Source organism: Molossus molossus, unplaced genomic scaffold (genome assembly GCF_014108415.1).
Source record: "Molossus molossus isolate mMolMol1 unplaced genomic scaffold, mMolMol1.p scaffold_m16_p_14, whole genome shotgun sequence".
Lineage (NCBI taxonomy): Eukaryota > Metazoa > Chordata > Mammalia > Chiroptera > Molossidae > Molossus > Molossus molossus.
The window spans coordinates 59,916,887-59,936,590 of NW_023425349.1; the positions used below are offsets into that span (position 1 = coordinate 59,916,887).

Consider the following 19,704-nt stretch of genomic DNA (forward strand, 5'->3'; position numbering starts at 1 on the left):
TTAGGACATTAATATTATGGAGTTGTTTTTAGGTGCATGAAAGCCGTCCGTTGTTTCAGGATGATAAAACTTGTACATAGTCATCTTCCACACAATCTCTAATCGAATGAAACCAAGCCCTCTTTCTTTGCTGGGAGAACTTGGGCAAACTATTTCTCTGAGTCTCAGCTTATCAGAAAAAGGTGCTTACCTCAAGGCAGGTACTTGTATAGCCTCTTGTTACCTGGAATTACTAAGAATCTAACCAGATAACCAGGGGAGAAGGGGGAACATGAGTCGGTTGAAAACCCAAGTGCTTGAGTGGACAAAAGCAAAGGCCAGGGCTGCATTACACTGACATTTTTATTAGAATTCATCTGTAACAAATGGAACTTGTGTCAGCAAAGAACTGATTTTCATACAGACTTCTTTCGCCACCAATGTAACGAAGTAAGAAAATAAAAAGCACGCCTTTCATTCTGTAAAACATTTACGCGTACTACTAATTAGAGGTAATTGTATTTTTAACAAGCCATTTTACAAGTTATTTTTTTTTTTAATTTTTCAGTCTATGCATCCAAAACGAGAGCAAAGAACACAACTGTTATTATCTTTGTAGACACTCCAAGCTTGGATGGCAAAGCCACATAACGGATGGATAGGATGGATCTCTAGCCTTCTGATCTCTGCTGGAGTATCAGGGCACCCATAAACCCAGAGGAAACCAAAACCCAAAGGAGGAAAAAGAAAAAGTAAGTAAAAATAAAAAGGAAGGACTAAAACAAAGCAAAACTAAAAGTAAACAGGAAAGAAAAAAAATCTGTACATTACTGCAGACTTTTTCCCCTTCCTGTTTTTACGTTGTTATTTACACACACACAAATGAGTATCTGAAGCAGTTTCTTACAGATGGGTTCAAGTAATAACATTATTGGGTGTAGAATCAATAGGGCAGTGCATAGTACAAAGGTATAGAAAGTGCAAAGTTCCCTAGAGGCCCTTCCCTCCCCTGGCTGTCCTCACCGTTGTCTAACCATGCAAATCATTTTTAAAAAAGAGCTAAAATAAAGTTCTGTACAAATCACTTTTTATATATTTTGATTTTTTTTTACCATTGTAACTAATTACAAAATTATACATAACTACACGTACATAGGTAAATAATAGCACCGTACTGGTTATGATGATGAAAATAATTGCCAACTTGAGTTTATGGTAGATAAAGATGTTTACCTGGGAGAACATAACTAGAATGGTTTGTACAGAAAAGCAGAGTGGAATGCACATCAATGACAGCAGGGAGTTCGTTGTCAGAACAGCTCCTGAACAGTAAGATCTCTGGAATAGTCTCCGCCTTGTTCGTCTATGGTATGCATCCCAGTCACTTCTTCTTAGGGTGATCCTCCTCGTTCCCTTTGCCGAATGGGCAGTTTTTGTCTCAGGGAGAGAAACTGCTCATTGGACAATGGTTGTGGTGTGCAATACACCATCTGACTCTACATGTCGGCACAACGCGACGTCTGTCCAGTGACCCCCTTTGTTTGTTGCTAAATGAAAATTACAGCACTGAGTAATCGGGCACTTGGATAAATCTCCAAAAGGTACGAACTGAAAGGAAACAGACCCACGCAGTGCACATTCTTCTCTGGTTCTGATGTAGGTTAGAGTCTCATTCTGAGGTAGCCTTCTAGATACTTCTTTTAAAAGTATTGTACAGTATTTTTCTTTTTTTTTTTCTTCCTTTTTTAAAAATTTTATTACAAAAGTGCTCATATACGATGCTTGCAAGTGTTTGGTCTCTTGGATTTCGTTCTGTTAGCGATGGGAAAATGTAGAAAACAAAACATCCTTCTATGCCAGAACATCGATGGAGCTAAGATTACACCGATATCAAAACTCTTTAAGAGTTCCTTGGCCAGTTTGAGGATTTTTAAAAATTGTGTAAGATATGGCAAACTCCTGCCATCATCCATGGCTTCCTAGAGTAATCATGGTGGAAAATTTGGGGGAGAGATATATACATTTTTTTTTTCAATTTCCCCTTTTAGAAAAATCCTAGTGGAATAGCAAATATATTTCAAAGCTGTCAATGATGGTTGTTACCGAGATAAGTTTGGTGCAGTTTCTGAATGTTCCAGAGTAGATTTGGAAGGGATTATAAATAAAACTATTAATTTTTCCTGATGTTCACAATTATAAAAGGAGGAAGGGTCCTGATTATCCAAGTGCTTTGGGCTGGTATAGCCACTGACATCCCCGACTGGGTTGAAAACTAGGAATGCATATTACTCAAAGAGTTTTTGTACATGTGGTAAACAGATAATGCTTTAATAGGAAGAGTAACATATACGAACAGCTAATGGAAATATGAACCAAAAGCTAGAAAGAAATGCTATTAAAATAGGCATCAATTATAAGGCACTCTAAATGCAAAACTAAAACCGAAGGAACACAGTACAGCACTTCCCTGGAATGCTGTATGCCACAAAATGTGTGACTGAACAGAGTGACACGGTTTGGCTTTGCCCCTGTTACATATCATAAATGCAAACTTCATAGCACATACTATAGACAATATACGATTGAATACACTGTTTTTTAAACAATTTGATAGCTGATATATTACAACATTCTCCCCTCCTACAGGGATATGCACTGACCTTTCCCACATGCACACCTCTTAGATAGTTAATAATTCTTATTGCACTAGAGTTGTTAGAAATATTGAACTTGGTTGGAAGCCTGGCTAACACAATGGTATTTGTGAGTATGATGAAGTGGTGGGGGGAGATTAGGTAGGAAATTAGGGGGGTGAAGTCTGTCAATCACTGATGTGCATTCCTCATTGTCCTTACAAAATCAAAACTTTGTGATATTAAGAAATACCAATGTCGTAAAATTAACAACAAATTGAAAACTATGTTTACAATAGCTTTTCTACCTTAAAAAATACTAAATCATGGAAGAACTGAATGATAGCTAGCTGTATCATTTTGTATGAACACACTGTCTATATATACATAGACACCCCTATAAAATATGGATATATATGTATATATGTTAGCAGCAACTTTATACTTTGCGCCTCCCTGTTGATTCCCAAAACAAAACCATGTTCTCTTTGATTACTGGAAAAGGATAGGTACTTTCTCCCGAACAGAAGTGTGAAAGTAATATCTGATGAGACCAGATATTGCACAAAAATGTGCAATTTCAAATGATGTGATATTTCTACAGCGAGATATTACAGATAACAGTTGTACAGCTTAAAAAAAAACCTACCATTTGGAAATTAAAAAATGAACAGTTATGTAACCTTTGTAAAATTCGCTTTATAGAATGATAGATACGTTTTGTTAAAAAAAAAAAGTTTACACAGTTAAAAATGAAGCACAGGTCAGCAGTATCTTACAATACTAAAAAACTAAATCAAAGACTTTCTTTTTAAACATTCCCCCCCTCGCCCCCTACAATGTTATGATGAGCAATATGGTGGGAAGGGGTCGAAGCAGAGTTCGTTCTACCACGAGAAGCCACGCCAGCAAACATCCCGCACTGAACCGCAGCACTCGGCAATCCCCCTCGTACCTAGCAAGCGATCCTGGACAAGATGCTGGTTCTTTGTTGTGATTTCTTCTTCCCTTTATGTTGAATCCTTGAGGTATCTGTAAATAAAATCCTCCAGACACCTCATCAGTCAGGATTCTCTTTATTATTTCCAGATTAGATTATTAAACTGAATTCTTGGTCCACCCAGAAGAGTTTGTTTTGTGTGTAATAGTCCCACTAAGTGGTTGTTACCTAGAAGTTAAGAAGGACTTCTCAAGTGCCCTGTATGGCTCAGAAGAGACTCCATGGGTATTGAAGGGCCTGCTGTAAAAATCCAAAATGGGTCAGGGGTTTCTACGTTGCATAGTGATCAAAGCTGCCCAGGTACTCAAGTGAGGCTCGATAGCAGAACTGATACTGGTCCTGAAGGAGAAAAGCATGGGGAGAAAGGGGCCATGAGCACATGTTAACAGAAAAATGAAAATCAATATTGGAAAACAAAGTTGCATCTCAATGGGGCCAAAATCACTACTTTGGTCAATCAATTCAATCCAGTGACCAATCTGTGCTAGTGAGCAAAGAACCATCAGCCACATGGGGTGTTCATTAACTCCCCGATCAATTGGACTGAAATAGTCTCCTAATTCCACGTAGCCACAGCCCAAGTGAACAGTATCTTCCAGAGAAGTGGGAACCATTCTCCAAGTTGTCTTTGACAATTCTCTGCTTATTTGTGATAACGTAACTAATTTGCAGTTTGCATATTTAAGAGAAGCCAATGAGACACGTCCTGAGGAAAATTTCAATTCATTTATCTCTGGGCTATTGCCAACTGAATTTAAATTAAAAAAATTTATTAGACAGTAGACCTTGCTGCCTGTAATCAGAATTACTCAGAATCACTTCTGATGTTAAGTAAGGGAGGTGGAAAATGTGGCTGGTGAGGAATATTAGGCGCACACAGCCATTTACTCAGGATGCTGGACTTGAAGATTTTCAACCCCTGAAAATAGCAACACATAAAAAAAAAATCCCTGTGCCATTGGCCTAATTCAGTATGATCGCTAGCTGTCTGCTCTAAAACAACACGGTGTGAAACGTGTCCTTTTTTTTCAGACAGGGAAGAACACAGTCATCTTGGAGAGATGAAAAAATTATAATTTACAGAGGAGAAAAAAGTAGGATTTCAAAAGAAACTTATTTTCAGTAGCCAATGGGGCTGAAAGTATATAGTTTCTGTTTTGCTTAAATGTGCATTTTTCTACAATAAAAATGGTAATGCAAAATAAATGGAGTTTGCTTTTGTATCTTGTCACAGTAAGTTGCTTGACTAAATGTTAAGGCTTTTTAAATGTCCAAATTCTTTCTGTCACCCCCAACACCCATTAAGTTTGCCAAGCTGACATAATGTTTTGAGTATTGCAGGCCAAATGCTTGCACTATTTTGAGATCAAAGTGTGAAAGATATTGTGAGCGACAAATTTAAGAACACGTATAAATTATAGAATTTGTTGGCCTTCTGAAAAACAGAAACACAATTTCTCACTCACATTATCCTTAGAAATGATTAGTCAATGGACCAGACTGGCTAAATTGTGAAATATTATTCTGAGAAGTATGAGAATATTCATATTAATTATTAGACTAGAAAATGGGAACCTAATTTCTCTAGGATCCAAATATTTAAAAATCACCATTATTAAGAAATGAAATATAGAGCAGTTGGTATGTAACACTTAAGAGATACACAAAGAGACTAGAGAAGTAACATGAGCTGAGGGTCTATTATAAATCAGGCATTATAATTTTCATATATAGTTACATGTAAATATATATATTAGGTTAATATGTATATAAGGAATTATACAACATTTCCATTTTTAGAAGCCAAAAATGGTTCAAGAGTGACAATTTAATATGGTTCAAACTACTATATACTCTCTCATAGCTCCCCAAAGAACTTTAAGACATTGACACTGTCACTTGCATTTAAAGAGGGGGATAAATGAGGTTCAAAATAGTAAACAATCTGATGCTTCTCCTACAACATTTTCCTGTATCTGCCTCTGGACTCTATGAGGGGCTGGCTAATAAAATCTAATATTGGGCTCATGAAGATTTTTCTCACCTCTGTCTGTACCATGGCTGGTCGCTGTGTTCTTAACATTTTGACAGTCTGGAAGATATCTACAACTCCTTCGTATCTCATTCTTTCCAAAACAATGCTGAGTGTTATGAAGACTCCAGTTCTTCCCACGCCCGCACTGTCACGAAAGCAAAGGCAGCGTTACCGGGTGAGATGCTCAGAGCCAGGGCTACACTGACTCGTACGCGGACACAGTCCACCAGCTCTCCTAACACACAGGTTCTTCCACAGCAACACGCGGGGAGAGGTGGTGTTGGGATCGCAAACGACCACTCTTGGGATACGGTGTCGTGATGACATGTGAGAAGAATGTGGAGTAATTAGGATCAAGTCATTTAAAACAAAATGACTTTTCAAATGGGATCACATGCCCTTTTGGAAAGAGCGAGAAAATACACTGTGAAATAAATGAATAAAAAGAAGGGTCAATAACTGTAGGTTTATACTCTTCATGCAGATCTCGAAATTACAGATCTCACCTGCTTCACATTTTTAAAATATGAAATAATGCAGATAAGGTGAAATACACTGAGCATCTTCGAGTTTTCTAGGGCATTATTCACTCCTTGTAGTCACTTACAATCTGTTCAGGATGTCCCTTTACCCAGACATAGAAACAAACAAGAAGGCATAGCGACTCTTCAAATTTAGATGTTTTTGATATGAGAAAAGTGATTCTTTAACAGGGTTTTTTGATATAGGACCCTAATTCAGTCCCCAAAAAAGGTCTATGAATATCTTCTACATATGGATTATTTAAATTATATATATTTTTTGTTTCATACAATATAGCTTTAAATATTTTAAAAAGGGGTCACTAACCTGAAAGAAAGAAAAAAAAAAAAAAAAACCTGGTTAAGAGCTCTTTAGTTCTACAATTATCTATCATTTTTAAATGTTCAAGAATTAAAACACCAGGATTCTTCGCACCATATTAGCAAGGTTTTGAGTTTCTCTGTTTTCTTTATTGTTTAAAGATAATTTCAGAATCCTCAGTGCAGTTAAGAGAAGAAAATTAATTCATAGCTTTTGTGCTCTTAAGAAGTAGGAAAGCATCTGGAGGTTTAGGTAATGAGGAGAACAGTGAATAATCTGAAAAATCCCTGCATTTCCGGATCCTAATTAAACGGCCTGTGTAACGCTTGGGCACAGGCTGTAGAAAATGGATGGATTCATTTACTCGGGGACGGAGCTGACAGGCATATGAATGGTGCATCCCTTTATAAGCCGGGTTTTCTAAAGAGTCCCAACAGAAATGTTAACTGAGACTTTAGAATCCACGGACAGTCTTTACAAAGTGGCTGGAGATGCCCAGGAGCAGTCAAGGCTCTCGGCTGAGATGGAGCAGATGACCTTGAAGGTCCCTTTCAACCTTGACAGTCTCTCTTAATCCTGAGAGACTGTGATTTATGATCTTTTTGTTGAAGGGTCTAGGTACCCTACAGTCTATCTTCCCTTGACTTAATTGCTCAAATGCAACAAAAAGAAAGGTATTTTTTGGCTTTCTACCAGATGCCTTCAGGAGATAACAGATACTGGCCTTATACCTTCTGAATTATTGACTTTATCATGTTCGTTTAGTAAGTTATATATGAGATGAGTGGTGATTTCAGGATAGTCCCAGATAAGAGGAGCTAACTGGAAGTCGGTAAGATGTAGCTGGTACATGAACAACACAGCAGAGCACTTGCACTAGAGGTGTGTTTCCAGTGTTTTGTGATGACAAACACACGGGAAGTCACACACGCACACTCTCCCTTACTTATGGGGATGCTTAACATTAAAAATATGTATTAAATATATCATTTTCTTTATACTGGAAAAGTCTGAACTAGCATTTGGGTAAATTACATGGGACATTAAGGTAATTTAAACCCAATATATACTATCCCCTTTGAACACTGACGTCCACGTGCTATTTCCTACCTGCTCTTTGACCCTGTAGACTCGAGCAAAGGCTTTTGGATAACTCGACACAAAGCAAATGCGTGTAAGTGAGGTCTGTTCCTCGTACACGGCACAGGGCCCGGGAGGCGCAGTGTGTAGCGAGGCTCTCGGGCTCGGCGGAGGGAACGGGGCCCAGAGGACTTCCCCTCGGGCCACAGAGCTCCACGAAGACCCAGCACAGCTAGAGCCAGAAGGAACGCTGGACTCGGGCTGCAACGCGTCTGTTGGAGCCCCCGCCGGTTTGGCTCAGCCATCAGAGCATCAGCCCTTGGACCAAAGAGTTGTGGGTTCAATTCTGGTCAAGGGCACGGACCTCGGTTGCAGTTCGGTCCCCAGCCCTAGCTGGGGTCATGCGGGAAGCAAGCAGTGGATGTGAACACATTGATGTCTCTCTCTCTCTCTCTCTCTCTCCATCCCTCCCCCTCTATCTGATGATAAATGGAAAAACATCCTCGGGTGAGGAAAAAAAATGTCTATTTTGATACCCTGTCTTCCATGTCGCTAGGAAATGTAGTTTGTTTGTTTTCTTCTTTTGAGAGGCAAAATCAATGTAATAAACACTCTCAAGATTTTGACCATGAAAAAATAAAAACAGACTTCAAAAGTTGCCAGAATCCTACAATTTATTTGTTTAAATAAAAATAGGTGAATTCCCTTTGCTGAAAGAGTTTTGTATAGAAATTTCCAAAAGCACTAAATTTATGGTGAATGTTCTTTCTAAACCATTTGCTTTCTATTAACTTCAATACTTGAATTACAAAATCCTGTGGAAACTATTGAAAATAACTTGGAGGTGCTTCATTTTCTGATACAGCCACGATTTTCAGACAAATTATAATTTTAACTGAGGTACCATTCTAATTACTTCTTGACTGGCAAAATTAGTATTGTCATTAAGGCCTGATAACTATCTGGTTTTCCCAAGAAAACAAACACAGAAGCAAGATACCGAAAGATAGTTATCAGTGTAGTGCTATGAATGCAAAACGAGTAAGAAACGATGAACAGAAAACATTTCATGAGGGGATGTACCAATATTTCTGCTAAGGTAAAACAGGCCAGGAAGCCCGGCCAGTGTGGCTCAATGCACTGACCGTCATCCCATGGACTGAGAGGTCCCAGTTTGATTCCTGATCAGGGCACATGCCCGGGTTGCACGCTCGATCTCCAGTAGGGGTGTGCAGGAGGCAGCTGATTGATGTTTCTCTCTCATATGGATGTTTCTCACTCTCTCTCTAAAAGAATCAATGAAAACATATTTTAAAAAAATAGGCCAGGAAACATAGTTTGGTTCTTTGTTACAAGAAGTAAAATTTGGGGATAAAAATCTTCCTCTTTCTACTTTCCTTTTATGGACGGAAAGTGAAATGAGTCTTGCTTTAGGTTTTCTAATACATTTTTGAGAATAAAATTTCAGCTATGCAGATTCACTACAAGAAGCTTGTCCTGACAACAAAGACACCAATACATATTTTCAAAGTTACCACCACATTAATCACAAATGGAAACTCACTACTGATTCTTAACTCACCTGCAATGGACTGAAATGGGTCCATCTTGGCCAAACTGCTCTTTTGTTTTATGGACTTGGCCAATGAAGTCAATAAATCCTTCTCCAGACTTTGGCACGCCTTGCTCTGGCCAGTCGGTGAACTGGAACTGTCTCACTGTTCGGGACTGACCGTCCTTCAGGGACAAAGCCACACCCAGCCACAAAGCACACAGGAGGATTCAGCGGTGCACAGACCACAACAGCAAGTGTGATGGTTTTTCCAGAAAGGAAAAAAAAAAAAAACACAAAAAAAACGTTAGGAGCATCTTTAACTAGGAGCTTAGTTCCATTCATGTCTTATCTGCTATGAACATCTCCATTCACACATATTTACATCACCCACTTGTTTATTCTCACAGTTCCCAGTCACCAACCTCGTAAAGAGCCATCTAGCTCCTATATTAGCACATGTTTCTGAGACCAAAAGTTTGCCTTCAAAACCAACATGGGACCTATACACTCTATTTAAAAAAATGTCAGAATCCAATAACTTCTTAAAACTGAAAGGAGCATCCAGGCATGTCATCTAGAATAGAGTTCGCTACTGACACAACTTTACATCTGCTGTGTGTGCTCATTTCTAGCATTGCGAAATGACAAATGGTGACATGGAAAAGATCTGACACAAATTGGGTAGCTGCTGTTAGCCTGGATGGCCCACGTATCTCGGAGGCACACAATTTCCAGACAGTGGCAGGATACGTGACAGGGGCCATGTGACCCACTATGCTGCCGAGTAGGAGGTGAGCATCCCTCAGGGAGATGAGAGAGATTCTTAGCAAATAAATGTTCTCTTCTCCAAAAGGGCTCCCCCTGGCAGACCACGAGAATTAAGGAACCTATGGGGGTTTTAACTCAGACATATCAAAACACAGAAAGAAAACAAGCGAGGAGGTTTTCTTTTTTTCCTACAGTGATCGGGCAAAACTGCTTTGACTCATGAAGTAGTATAAATGGTTTGAAAAGAAGATACTAAAGGCACCTCTGATTCCTTCCGGAATTTCACAGTCTTTTTGGAAGCACAACAAAGCAGTAGCAGGAATAACAATTGTGCCTATCACCTGTCACCTGTCTCCCCAGAAGAGAGAGAGAGAGAGAGAGAGAGAGAGAGAGAGAGAGAGAGAGAGAGAGAGAGGGCATTTAAATGACAAGCTAGAGTGACTGATCCCATTTAAAGAGGCCCTGCTCCCAGTTAAGGCTTCAACTTGTTCCTCCTTTTCATTTTTGTATCACTTCTTCCCCCACTTATGTCCTTTCAGATACAGGTTAGCATGTTCCCAAGATGCTGGGTAAGTATACAGAGACTCTGTCTTTCTCCTTCATTCTTACTGAGAAGAGGGGACGACTCAAACCGAGATGGGCAGACATCCACCTGCCTGTGATTTCCACCAGAACAGGGCATCTTTCTGACTGGTATCATCTGGGGATGAATATAAAACAGGGAGATCACAACAACTTTGTGAGAACACTGATGAATATGGAAATGAGTGCTTGGCCCCATAGCTAACTGGGTTACCACGGGAGCACGATGGACGTTTCCTGTTTCTGGAAAGGGCTGGGAAAGCCAGAGGCTGGGCCATGCAGACCCGTCCTCTTCTGGATGTCCTGGGGATTTCAGTTCTGACCTCAGCTGCCTTTAATAGCAAGAAGCGATCTGCAGCACCAACCCTTAGACTCTGGAGGCGAGACCACCTGACTCCAGGTATAGGTTACCGGTTTAACCAGACTGTATTCTCAAATGCCCACGTGCTTTCTAAACTGGGAAGTTGAGCTTAGAAACCCAGTAGGAGCACCAACAGCAAATGTCATGGCAGCTAGGAAAATTACTCAATCCCAAGAAGCCTTTGAAAACACACACGCGCACGCACCAGTTTCTGCTTCGCTATATCTTCTGCGCATTGTGGTTAGATTTCGTCGGGGCAAGTGAGGAGTGGAGAAGGCGTCTGGCCTTTTCAGGACCTGGCTACGACTCTTTATCACTAGACATGGCTGCTGGGTTTGCTTAGAATGCAAGTAACATTTTCATTCGCATATCTTGCTTCAGATCCTGAAAGGGCATTGTGATTTTTTAAACAATGGGGTGAGTCACAAAGGCAGGCTCACTCGGGCAGCTCAGAAACGAGACCTAGGAACTGAACTGCTTTTCAGAGTAGTTAAGACTTCAGATTTTCTGGCATTAACAAATCTGTCACCTGGGCCAACCAGCCTGCTAACCAATTTCTCTTTCACTTTAGGTCAACAGCCAGGGCCTCCGCTTTGGGGATTAGCAGACAATCTCTAAACATGAGTATTGGTTGAGAAAGCAGCTTTCCAGAAAAAACAATGGATCAAGTAAATAGCTTTACACTGGAGCTGTACTCGACCCACCCACTGTGACAGCTCCGGAAACAAAGTAGGGCTTGGGACTGCCCCCACCCCCCAAGATGTGTGTGTAATCTTGGTTGCAGAGTGGCTAAAGGCAAGGATATTAAAGTTTATGCACAGAACATCTTACATCAGAGCTGAACTTTGGACTTGGCAATCGAGACAAGAAATGCAGAATGAAAATTAGCCAACAAGGGCGGTGGGTGCACAGCTCTCGTGGACAGACACATTAGCACACGGCGGAATAAACCATGCCAGCAATCAAATTAGAATGTGCAAAGCTTGTCAGATTCCTTTAAAACATGCCATTTGCTCTGCAGTTTTAAAATCATACCAAATTAACCTCCCAGCCCACACGACCTAAAGGGCTTTGCAAAACAACAACATATTTACAGCCTCAAGTAATGAAGAAGTCAGGAAAGTTCCAAAGAGAATGAGCTGAGAAGGTGAATGTAAGCACAGCCAACCAATCAGTGGACGCTTCCCGGCACACACACTCACCAAATGCAATCCCTAAGTTGAGCTGCCAGATGTTACATTTGAAAGGAAGCCAAGCCGGGTTTGTGAGAACACTTGCCAGACAGAAGAATGTTACTCTTACATTAAAAAAAAACAAAAAAAAAATTGTCCACCAGGATGGTTGATTTCTTTTCTCTTTGGGAATATGGTCACTGGCAAATGTTTCTACCAGAGAAGCATTTTAGACGACTTTTCAGCTGATGGTTAGGAGCATAAGACTGTGCCAACTCACCCTGGCATCTGTGACCTTGAATTCCCTTAGGATATATTGTGGCATATTGTACTCGGCCATGGGGTCCACAACAAAGTACTGGTATCTTGCAGATCGTTCTGCTGGCCAGTACTGGTGACATTTCTCCTGAAAGGAGAGCAAATTGAAGTACACTATACAAAATGTAAATAAAGGTTTGTCTGTCATCTAGTCATCTGTATATTTCTTTCTCTCATTAATAAAATTTCAAAATTCAAGCCCAGTCTAATTGCACGTGACTCATTTATTTCTTTTTCATTGAATCCATAAGTTTCCCGAGGACAGGGAGATCCTGTGGTTCGATTCTTGCCCATAGTATCCATAGTATCCCAGCATAGTACTCGGAATATATGAGGTACTATTACACATCTGTCGAATTGAATACTTCGATTGGGTAAGCATCTTCCTACCTACAAGTCATCCAAATAATCACATCAGTCCCTGGACACAGTGCTGGTCACGTCAATCCCGCATTGGACCACCTTAGTAGACCTGCACCGTGTGGTTTGGAATGGAGAGAACCATCGAGTGTGAACATGAAAGAAACCCCTTAATCGATCTGGTCCAATCTCCCTGGTCAGCTGAGGAAACTGGAGCCCAGGCAGGCTGAATGCCTTGGCTAAGTCTCCCAGAGTCAATGACCAAGTCAGAGTAGCCAACTTACTTCTCTAGTTTTTTTGTTTTTCTCTCTATGGGCCCTAAAAAGCAGGGTTTTTAGATACATCTCTACCATTTAATTTATACCAAGAAAAGAGAGAGAACATCTCTCAAGCAAATATAGCAAAATACTTGCTTGCATCTATGGAATTTAAGTGGTAAGCCCCTGTGTGTCTCTGATACATGCTATTTTATGTATATTTTCGGAAAAATCATTGTTTAAAAGTAGATCTGCAATGACCTTGGAAAACCTGTTCAACTTTCCCTCACTTTATTCAGTGGGGGTGGATGGTGAGCAGGTAAGAATTTGCCTCCGGATGGAAGTAAGTCAAGTTCCTCCCTACAGAGCAGTGGTGGTCCGTTTGCGCGTGAAACTCCAGCTTGCCCGGAGTGCAAGGAAATGAGACTGTGGAGAGTCAGGACGTGAGTCAAACAGGGGCATCTGGTTACTTGTTTGTCCCTTTGACTGTGTTTCACCGAAAACAAAATACTAGCTCTTTCTTCAAAACACACAAATGGAAAGAACTGGATAATAACTTAGGCTCTGTAAGTTAAAACCTAACCCAGCGTGATGAATGGCCCAAATGGTTCTGGAGTAGCCTGCATGTCAAAGAAACGGCACTGGCACTTGCGTTACTAAAGGGACATTCTCATTTCTCCATGAAGGAAATGTCTCAGGAGGGGAACTCACTCTGCCCATCTCACGCAGCTTGGTGAGCATCACAACGATGGTGGAATTGTGTTCCCAGAGCATCCGCCAGAAGTCCTCAGTGGTCTCCGCCAAGGGCCCCTGGGTAGCGATGTAGGCTTTCTGTTGTCTGAATGACAGAGAATGCAAATGGCATATTAAAGAGGTCAGAGGACATGCAAACTTCATATTTGCTAGGTAAACATCAAACCCAGTCATAAAAACTGAAAATCTATCATTCATGCAATTGCAGCAAATTTCCGTTAAGATTGTGTCATCAAATAAGAATACCTTCTGGGGACTTTGCAAAAGAAATTGCTTTGTTAATATTATGATGTATGTCTATCATTATTATTTAAATTTTAGTACAACACTTCTAGCTCGATTTCATGTGTCACACAAATCGTTTAAGGAACAGTTGTGTGGTGGTGGTGTCATTTTGAAGACACGCCTCTTACATGTTCTATTCAGTTTATGAAATGTGGGGCAAACCACCTTTCTTATTTACTCCTTCCGTGTTCAAATGGCTTCTGAAGGAAGAGTGCTGAGGGCCAGATAAAAAACACCATGACTGCCCGGCTGGTGTAGCTCGGTGGTTGAGCATTGACCATGTACCAAGAGATTGCTGGTTCTGGTCAGGGCGCATGCCCAGGTTGTAGGCCAGATCCCCAGTGGGAGTCATGCAGGAGGCAGCCAATCAATGTTCTCTCTCGTTTTCCCTTCCTTTCTCTCTAATATCAATAAAGAAAAAATATTATTTTTAATAAAATAAAAACTCCATGACTGTTTCTTCTTACTTCTATCCAAAATGATAGGAAAAAAAAAATACCATGGGACTGAATGCTGACCTCTGCAGAAAGAAAATGCTTTGACTTGAGATAAAATTCATTCTTGCTATGAAAATAGGGCACATGTAAATATCAAGGCTTTGGATTGTTGGGAACAAGAGTATATACCTGTATCCATCAATAAAACTGGCATTGATGTAATCAGATCCTTCCACTCCTCGGATAGGCTGCAGGCATACCCTTGTGGATTCATATGGCATAATATTAACAAGGCGATTTTTGAATTTATTACATGGAAGATTGGCACTGATGAATCTTGAGGTGTGAGCTTTAGAGCTGGCTAGACGCTGTTGAATGAAAAAAAAAAAAAAAATCCGACAAAGATCATTTTAGCCTATGGTTTGAATGCAACGAACCCAAAATTTCCTTTTTAGATATAAAGCTTTTGTTTATGTTAAAGCAAATGACTCTTCAAACTGCACCTTTTCACTTCTGCCTAATGAACTCCATATAGCCTATTGGATTTTTAAATATTATGTTCTGAGAATATGATCTCTCTTTTTAAATTAGGGTACAGAAGAGCTCAAGGTATTGTTAGAAAGCATGGAACAGAAAAAGAAAAGAGGAAGAAAGATTTTATAGTCAGATACCTGAGAAGAAGGTCCAGTGAACCTTGTTAAGTGGACAAATTTGAAAGGCTAAGACAGTGAAGCCATTACTCAGAGGCAATCCCAGAATGACTTGCTCGTGAATGACCACAGCACGACCAGTATCCTACCTTAAATTCGAGCTCCATTCCCGTGACATTCTCTCCCGTCTCTATCTGTGCCAGTTTCTGAATGTAGGCATACAGGTTCCTGGCCGGCACTTCGGTATTTCCGCAAGTCACCGCTTCTAACAGCGCATCGTGGATAAAGATGTACTGGTCTTCTGTCTGAACCATGTAATTCCTCTGGGCTCTCATTAAAGTTGCATGGCCATAAATATCTACAGTTTTTTCATGCTTTATTCTCTCTAACATGGCATCTATTACAATGAAACAACCAGTCCGGCCAACTCCCGCACTACAGGAAAAACAAAGAGAAATGTCTAAATAAATGTATCAGGGAACAAACATATAAGAAACTTATTTTCATTATTCTTACTAACTAGGTTTTAAACCCCCTTAATTCTACTCATATGGCTCTTGTGGTAATTCTATAGCACCCCAAAGTCAAGTATTATCAAGTCACCATAACCAGTGGGTAGGGAACAATATACCAAGTGAAATTAGTTTGGTTTCAACATGTAAAAATATTAAATCCATAATTAATATGCTTGTTGATGACATAGTACAAAGTCGACATTATTTTGAAACAATTAGGAAAACAAACACAAAACATTTAGTCCGTTTATATGAGAAAATATTTTTAAGATGGTCAAGATCTAAATAGGCCATATTATTTTTGCAAACCAGCTTAGTCTAGTTTAGTTTAATTGACAAAAAACAAAACAACAACAAAAAACTAGTAAATCACTCCACTTGAAATATTGTTTTTTTCTTTTTTTATCTTCACCTGATGACATTTTTCCATTTTTTTGTTCAGATAGAGTGGGAAGGAAAGAGAGGAAGAGAGAAAGAGAGAGAAATACCGATGTGAAAGGGACGCATCGAGTGGCTGCTTCCTGCAGGGCCCAACCAGGGCCAGGGACAAACTGCAACCGAGGTACGTGCCCTTAGCGGGAGCCAAACCCGGGTCTCTCTGGACCACAGGCTGATGCTCTAACCGCTGAGCCAAACTGGCCAGGGTGAAATATTTTGTATTTTATTTAATTTTAATTTATTTATTTACAATTTTTTATTTTTTTTTGTTACAGATGTTTCTCCTTTTTTACCCCATTGACACCCCCCTCCCCACCCCCCTCCCCCCATCCCACCCCTGGCTTTGTTGTCCATGTCTATTGGTTATGCATACATGCATATAAGTTCTGAGATTTATTGCTTCCCACCCCCCCCCCCTCTTCTGAGGGATGTCAGTCTGTGCCCTACTTCCATGTTTCTGGGTCTACCGTATTCCTCAGACTGTTATGTTCATTATATTCCGTGTATAAGTGAGATCATGTGGTATTTGTCCTTCTCTGCTTGGCTTATTTCACTTAGGATAATACTTTCTAGGTCCCTCCATGTCGCCTCAAAGGATAAGAGATCTTCCTTTCTTACAGCTGCATAGTACTCCATTGTGTATATGTACCACTGCTTTTTTATCCATTCGTCTACTGATGGACACTTGGCTGTTTTCAGATCTTAGCTATTGTAAATAGTGCTGCTATGAACACGGGGGTACATATATTCTTCCTGATTGGTGTTTCCGGCTTCCTCGGGTATATTCCTAGAAGCGGGATAACTGGGTCAAATGGAAGTTCAATTTTTAATTTTTTGAGGTAACACCATATTGTTTTCCATAGTGGCTGCACCAGTCTGCATTCCCACCAGCAGTGTACTAGAGTCCCCCTTTCTCCATACAAATGGCCAAGAGACATGCTCAACATCACTAATCATCAGAGAGATGTATATTAAAACACCAATGAGGTATCACCTCACACCTGTCAGAATATTTTGTATTTTAAAAGTCAGCAAGAAATTCTAAAACCAACCTAGTGGGAAGCATATAATTAAATAGTAAAATGTTGTTGCACACTAAAAATAGTGCAGGGTATTCTCAGTGAAAAAAAAATCTTAATCAAAAGCAATCACTAGAGAGTATGGGTGTGCTCCCAGTTTTGACTCCCTTTTCTTCCAGAGTGGAATATATTCTGAAATTCCGGGTGAAATTCAAGCATTCCCTGTGGGACAAGGGAAGCCTCACTCTGTGTCTGAAGACGCGCTGAGGCATGTTGTAAACTCCATAACTTCTGGGTCATTTTTCATTTGGTGGAAACTGATTCTAAGAAAAGGAGGTAAGAAAGTCAACAAAGCACAAAGACAAGATCTGCCGTTGCATGGAGACAATCTAATTTACCGAACTGGGTCACAGGGTCAGGCAGTTGAAACATTGGCATGTCCTCCCGTGTCGAAAAACATATTAACAAAATAACACATCTGTGTTCTTCAATCCCGAGGTAAGCCTTGTTTTTTCTCTTATTTTATCAAATCCTTTAGGCTGAGTCTATTTATGTGTCAAGTATGGTTGAATCAAAAATTCTTGCTCATGAATGGCTACTTAGCTGAGAAACATGTAAACAACAAGTATAGATATATATGTCACCAGCTTAGATACAAAGCAACAGACAGTCTCCTTCATTGGCTACCTGCCACTGTCTCCTGTCACTTGTTGCACACCTGTGTTCATTTATTTGTCCACCTGTCCACCTCTTCGTTCAATGCACAATGAAGTACTGTGCTAAGTAACATAGGGAATACAACATTAAAGATGACTTAGATCCTACCTTAAAGACCTCAGTCTACTTTACATAACTATTTATAATGCAAGAAAGAAAGGATATGTTACTTTGGGGGGTGGGGTGGCATTTGCACCAAGAATTGAAGAACAGTAAGGATGGTGAGTGGAGCAGGTTGCATAGCAAAAGAGCAGGATGGTGTTTGCAACCACACTGCTGGCTCTGGGAGCTCCATGGGACACCGATAGGCTAGTGAGTCACCTGTGCAAAGAACGCACAAGAACTCTGAATGAATGAGTTTAATGAGCACAAGGGTGCGATTCAACTTAAATGGTAATTTCTCTCTAGTGCCAAGTAGCTGCAAGGTGGGAAGTGAACATTTTGCAACAAGTAATACCTTTAAACTACTGAGCAGTAGAGATCGAATCCAACTTCCACGCAGGGGCCCTGATGTTAGCAGATGAGGGGAAATAGGAATATGATATAACCACTATTTAAAAATTGCTTACATCTTTTTATGTCCTATCAGGCACAAAAAAATGACTGTATCTAATCAGAAAGCCTCTGGCTACTGATCCTAAGCCTCCATTCAAGGTTTAAACCACAAAAGGACAAGATGTTGAGATGGGATGTAAAAGACTTCTGGGACAAGGAGTCATAGACATGATAGCACGTTTCTTAGCACAAAACAGTTGGAAACCTGATTCAGTGAGAACCACAAAGTCCCACTTTATTTAGTTGGTTCTACCACACAAACCTGTGAAATGGCAAATTTTCCCTGACACCCTCCACCCTCCCATCTCCCACCCCGCAGGCAGGATCCATCACCCTACGTCCCAAATCCTTGGTGTCTTCAGTATCACTCTACTGCAGTCCCAGTCATGACGAATTATTAATTAGCCTGGCAGGGCTGTCATCCATAAATAACAGAACATCTTTCGAGAGCAGAAACTGCGTTTCTGTTACCTCTGTGTGCCTTGCATCAAGCATGCAGTCAGTGGTGACCAAAGTTTAGGAAGGAGGTAAATGAGCGAGAGGCTGGCACCGGAGGGCTATGCAATGAGCAGCCCATCCAGATTCATAAGCCCACTCGGGAGGCAGGACTGTCCAGTCAGTGAAAGAAATGCCACGTTTGAGCAAGGTTCAGAGCTATGCAGAGGCTGCCTGAGGACTGCTCTTCAACCGCTCGAAAAAGCAATCGGAAGACAGGAAAACACCTTGTCATCTCCATGTCTTGATCTCTTGAGAGGCCGTCGCGATGCAATGAAAGGAAACTCAGTAAGACAATCTGGAAAAGGGGGGCAACCTCCATGTTTGGAAGGTTCTAAGACTAGAATAATATCTTCTTCTTTTTGTCCATGTTGTCTTTCCTCATGCTAACTGGGCACTGCTTCTAAATGGGTACGACCTCATGCAACTCTCCCTAGTGGAAACCACACAGTAAAGCCTAATAACTGAGCCCTATCTGTCAAATCAATTCTAGATATTGGCAAGCATATTTCCACAAAATATGCACCAGGAACCATTCCAAATGTCTGGATTATGCATAGTTCTATATTCTGGCAGAAAGACACCATAGAACCTGGCAAAACTGTTAGAAATAACTCCAGATTAAAGTGATAAAATAACAACCTTTTCACGGTGGTAATGAGGCATTTTTCCCCCCAAAATGGGGGAAGAAAAAAATCAAATGTGTGCCTGAGTTTAAATCATGAACTGTTGTAAGATTAAAAAAATGAGATTATGATGTGAAAAAAATGGATCCCCCCCCCCAAACACAAAATATTATTAACTGCCCAATCCTGGGGTTCAGATGGAAGACAGGGAAGGAGCTGACCCTTGGAACCTGTGAGTTACCTCTTCTCTATGGAAGAGGGGTCTCTTAAT

General features: G+C 40.4%; 1 protein-coding gene across 10 annotated transcripts in view; it reads right to left on the reverse strand.

The window, feature by feature from the left end:
- Positions 1-324: 324 nt before the first annotated feature.
- The window catches only part of PTPRD (protein tyrosine phosphatase receptor type D), a 315,163-nt gene continuing 295,783 nt past the window's right edge, over positions 325-19,704 (reverse strand). For 9 of the 10 annotated variants that reach the window (XM_036260626.1, XM_036260625.1, XM_036260629.1 and 6 more), the window contains 7 exons: positions 15,218-15,503; positions 14,608-14,786; positions 13,655-13,781; positions 12,289-12,414; positions 9,153-9,307; positions 5,657-5,792; positions 2,991-3,951 (listed from right to left, as the gene is read on the reverse strand). In XM_036260626.1, the coding sequence (XP_036116519.1) occupies positions 3,883-3,951; positions 5,657-5,792; positions 9,153-9,307; positions 12,289-12,414; positions 13,655-13,781; positions 14,608-14,786; positions 15,218-15,503 (1,078 nt within the window). In that variant the 3' untranslated portion in view covers positions 2,991-3,882. Of the gene's footprint in view, positions 3,952-5,656; positions 5,793-9,152; positions 9,308-12,288; positions 12,415-13,654; positions 13,782-14,607; positions 14,787-15,217; positions 15,504-19,704 lie in introns of all 10 variants that reach the window. The other variant, XM_036260627.1, reaches the window with a different exon arrangement.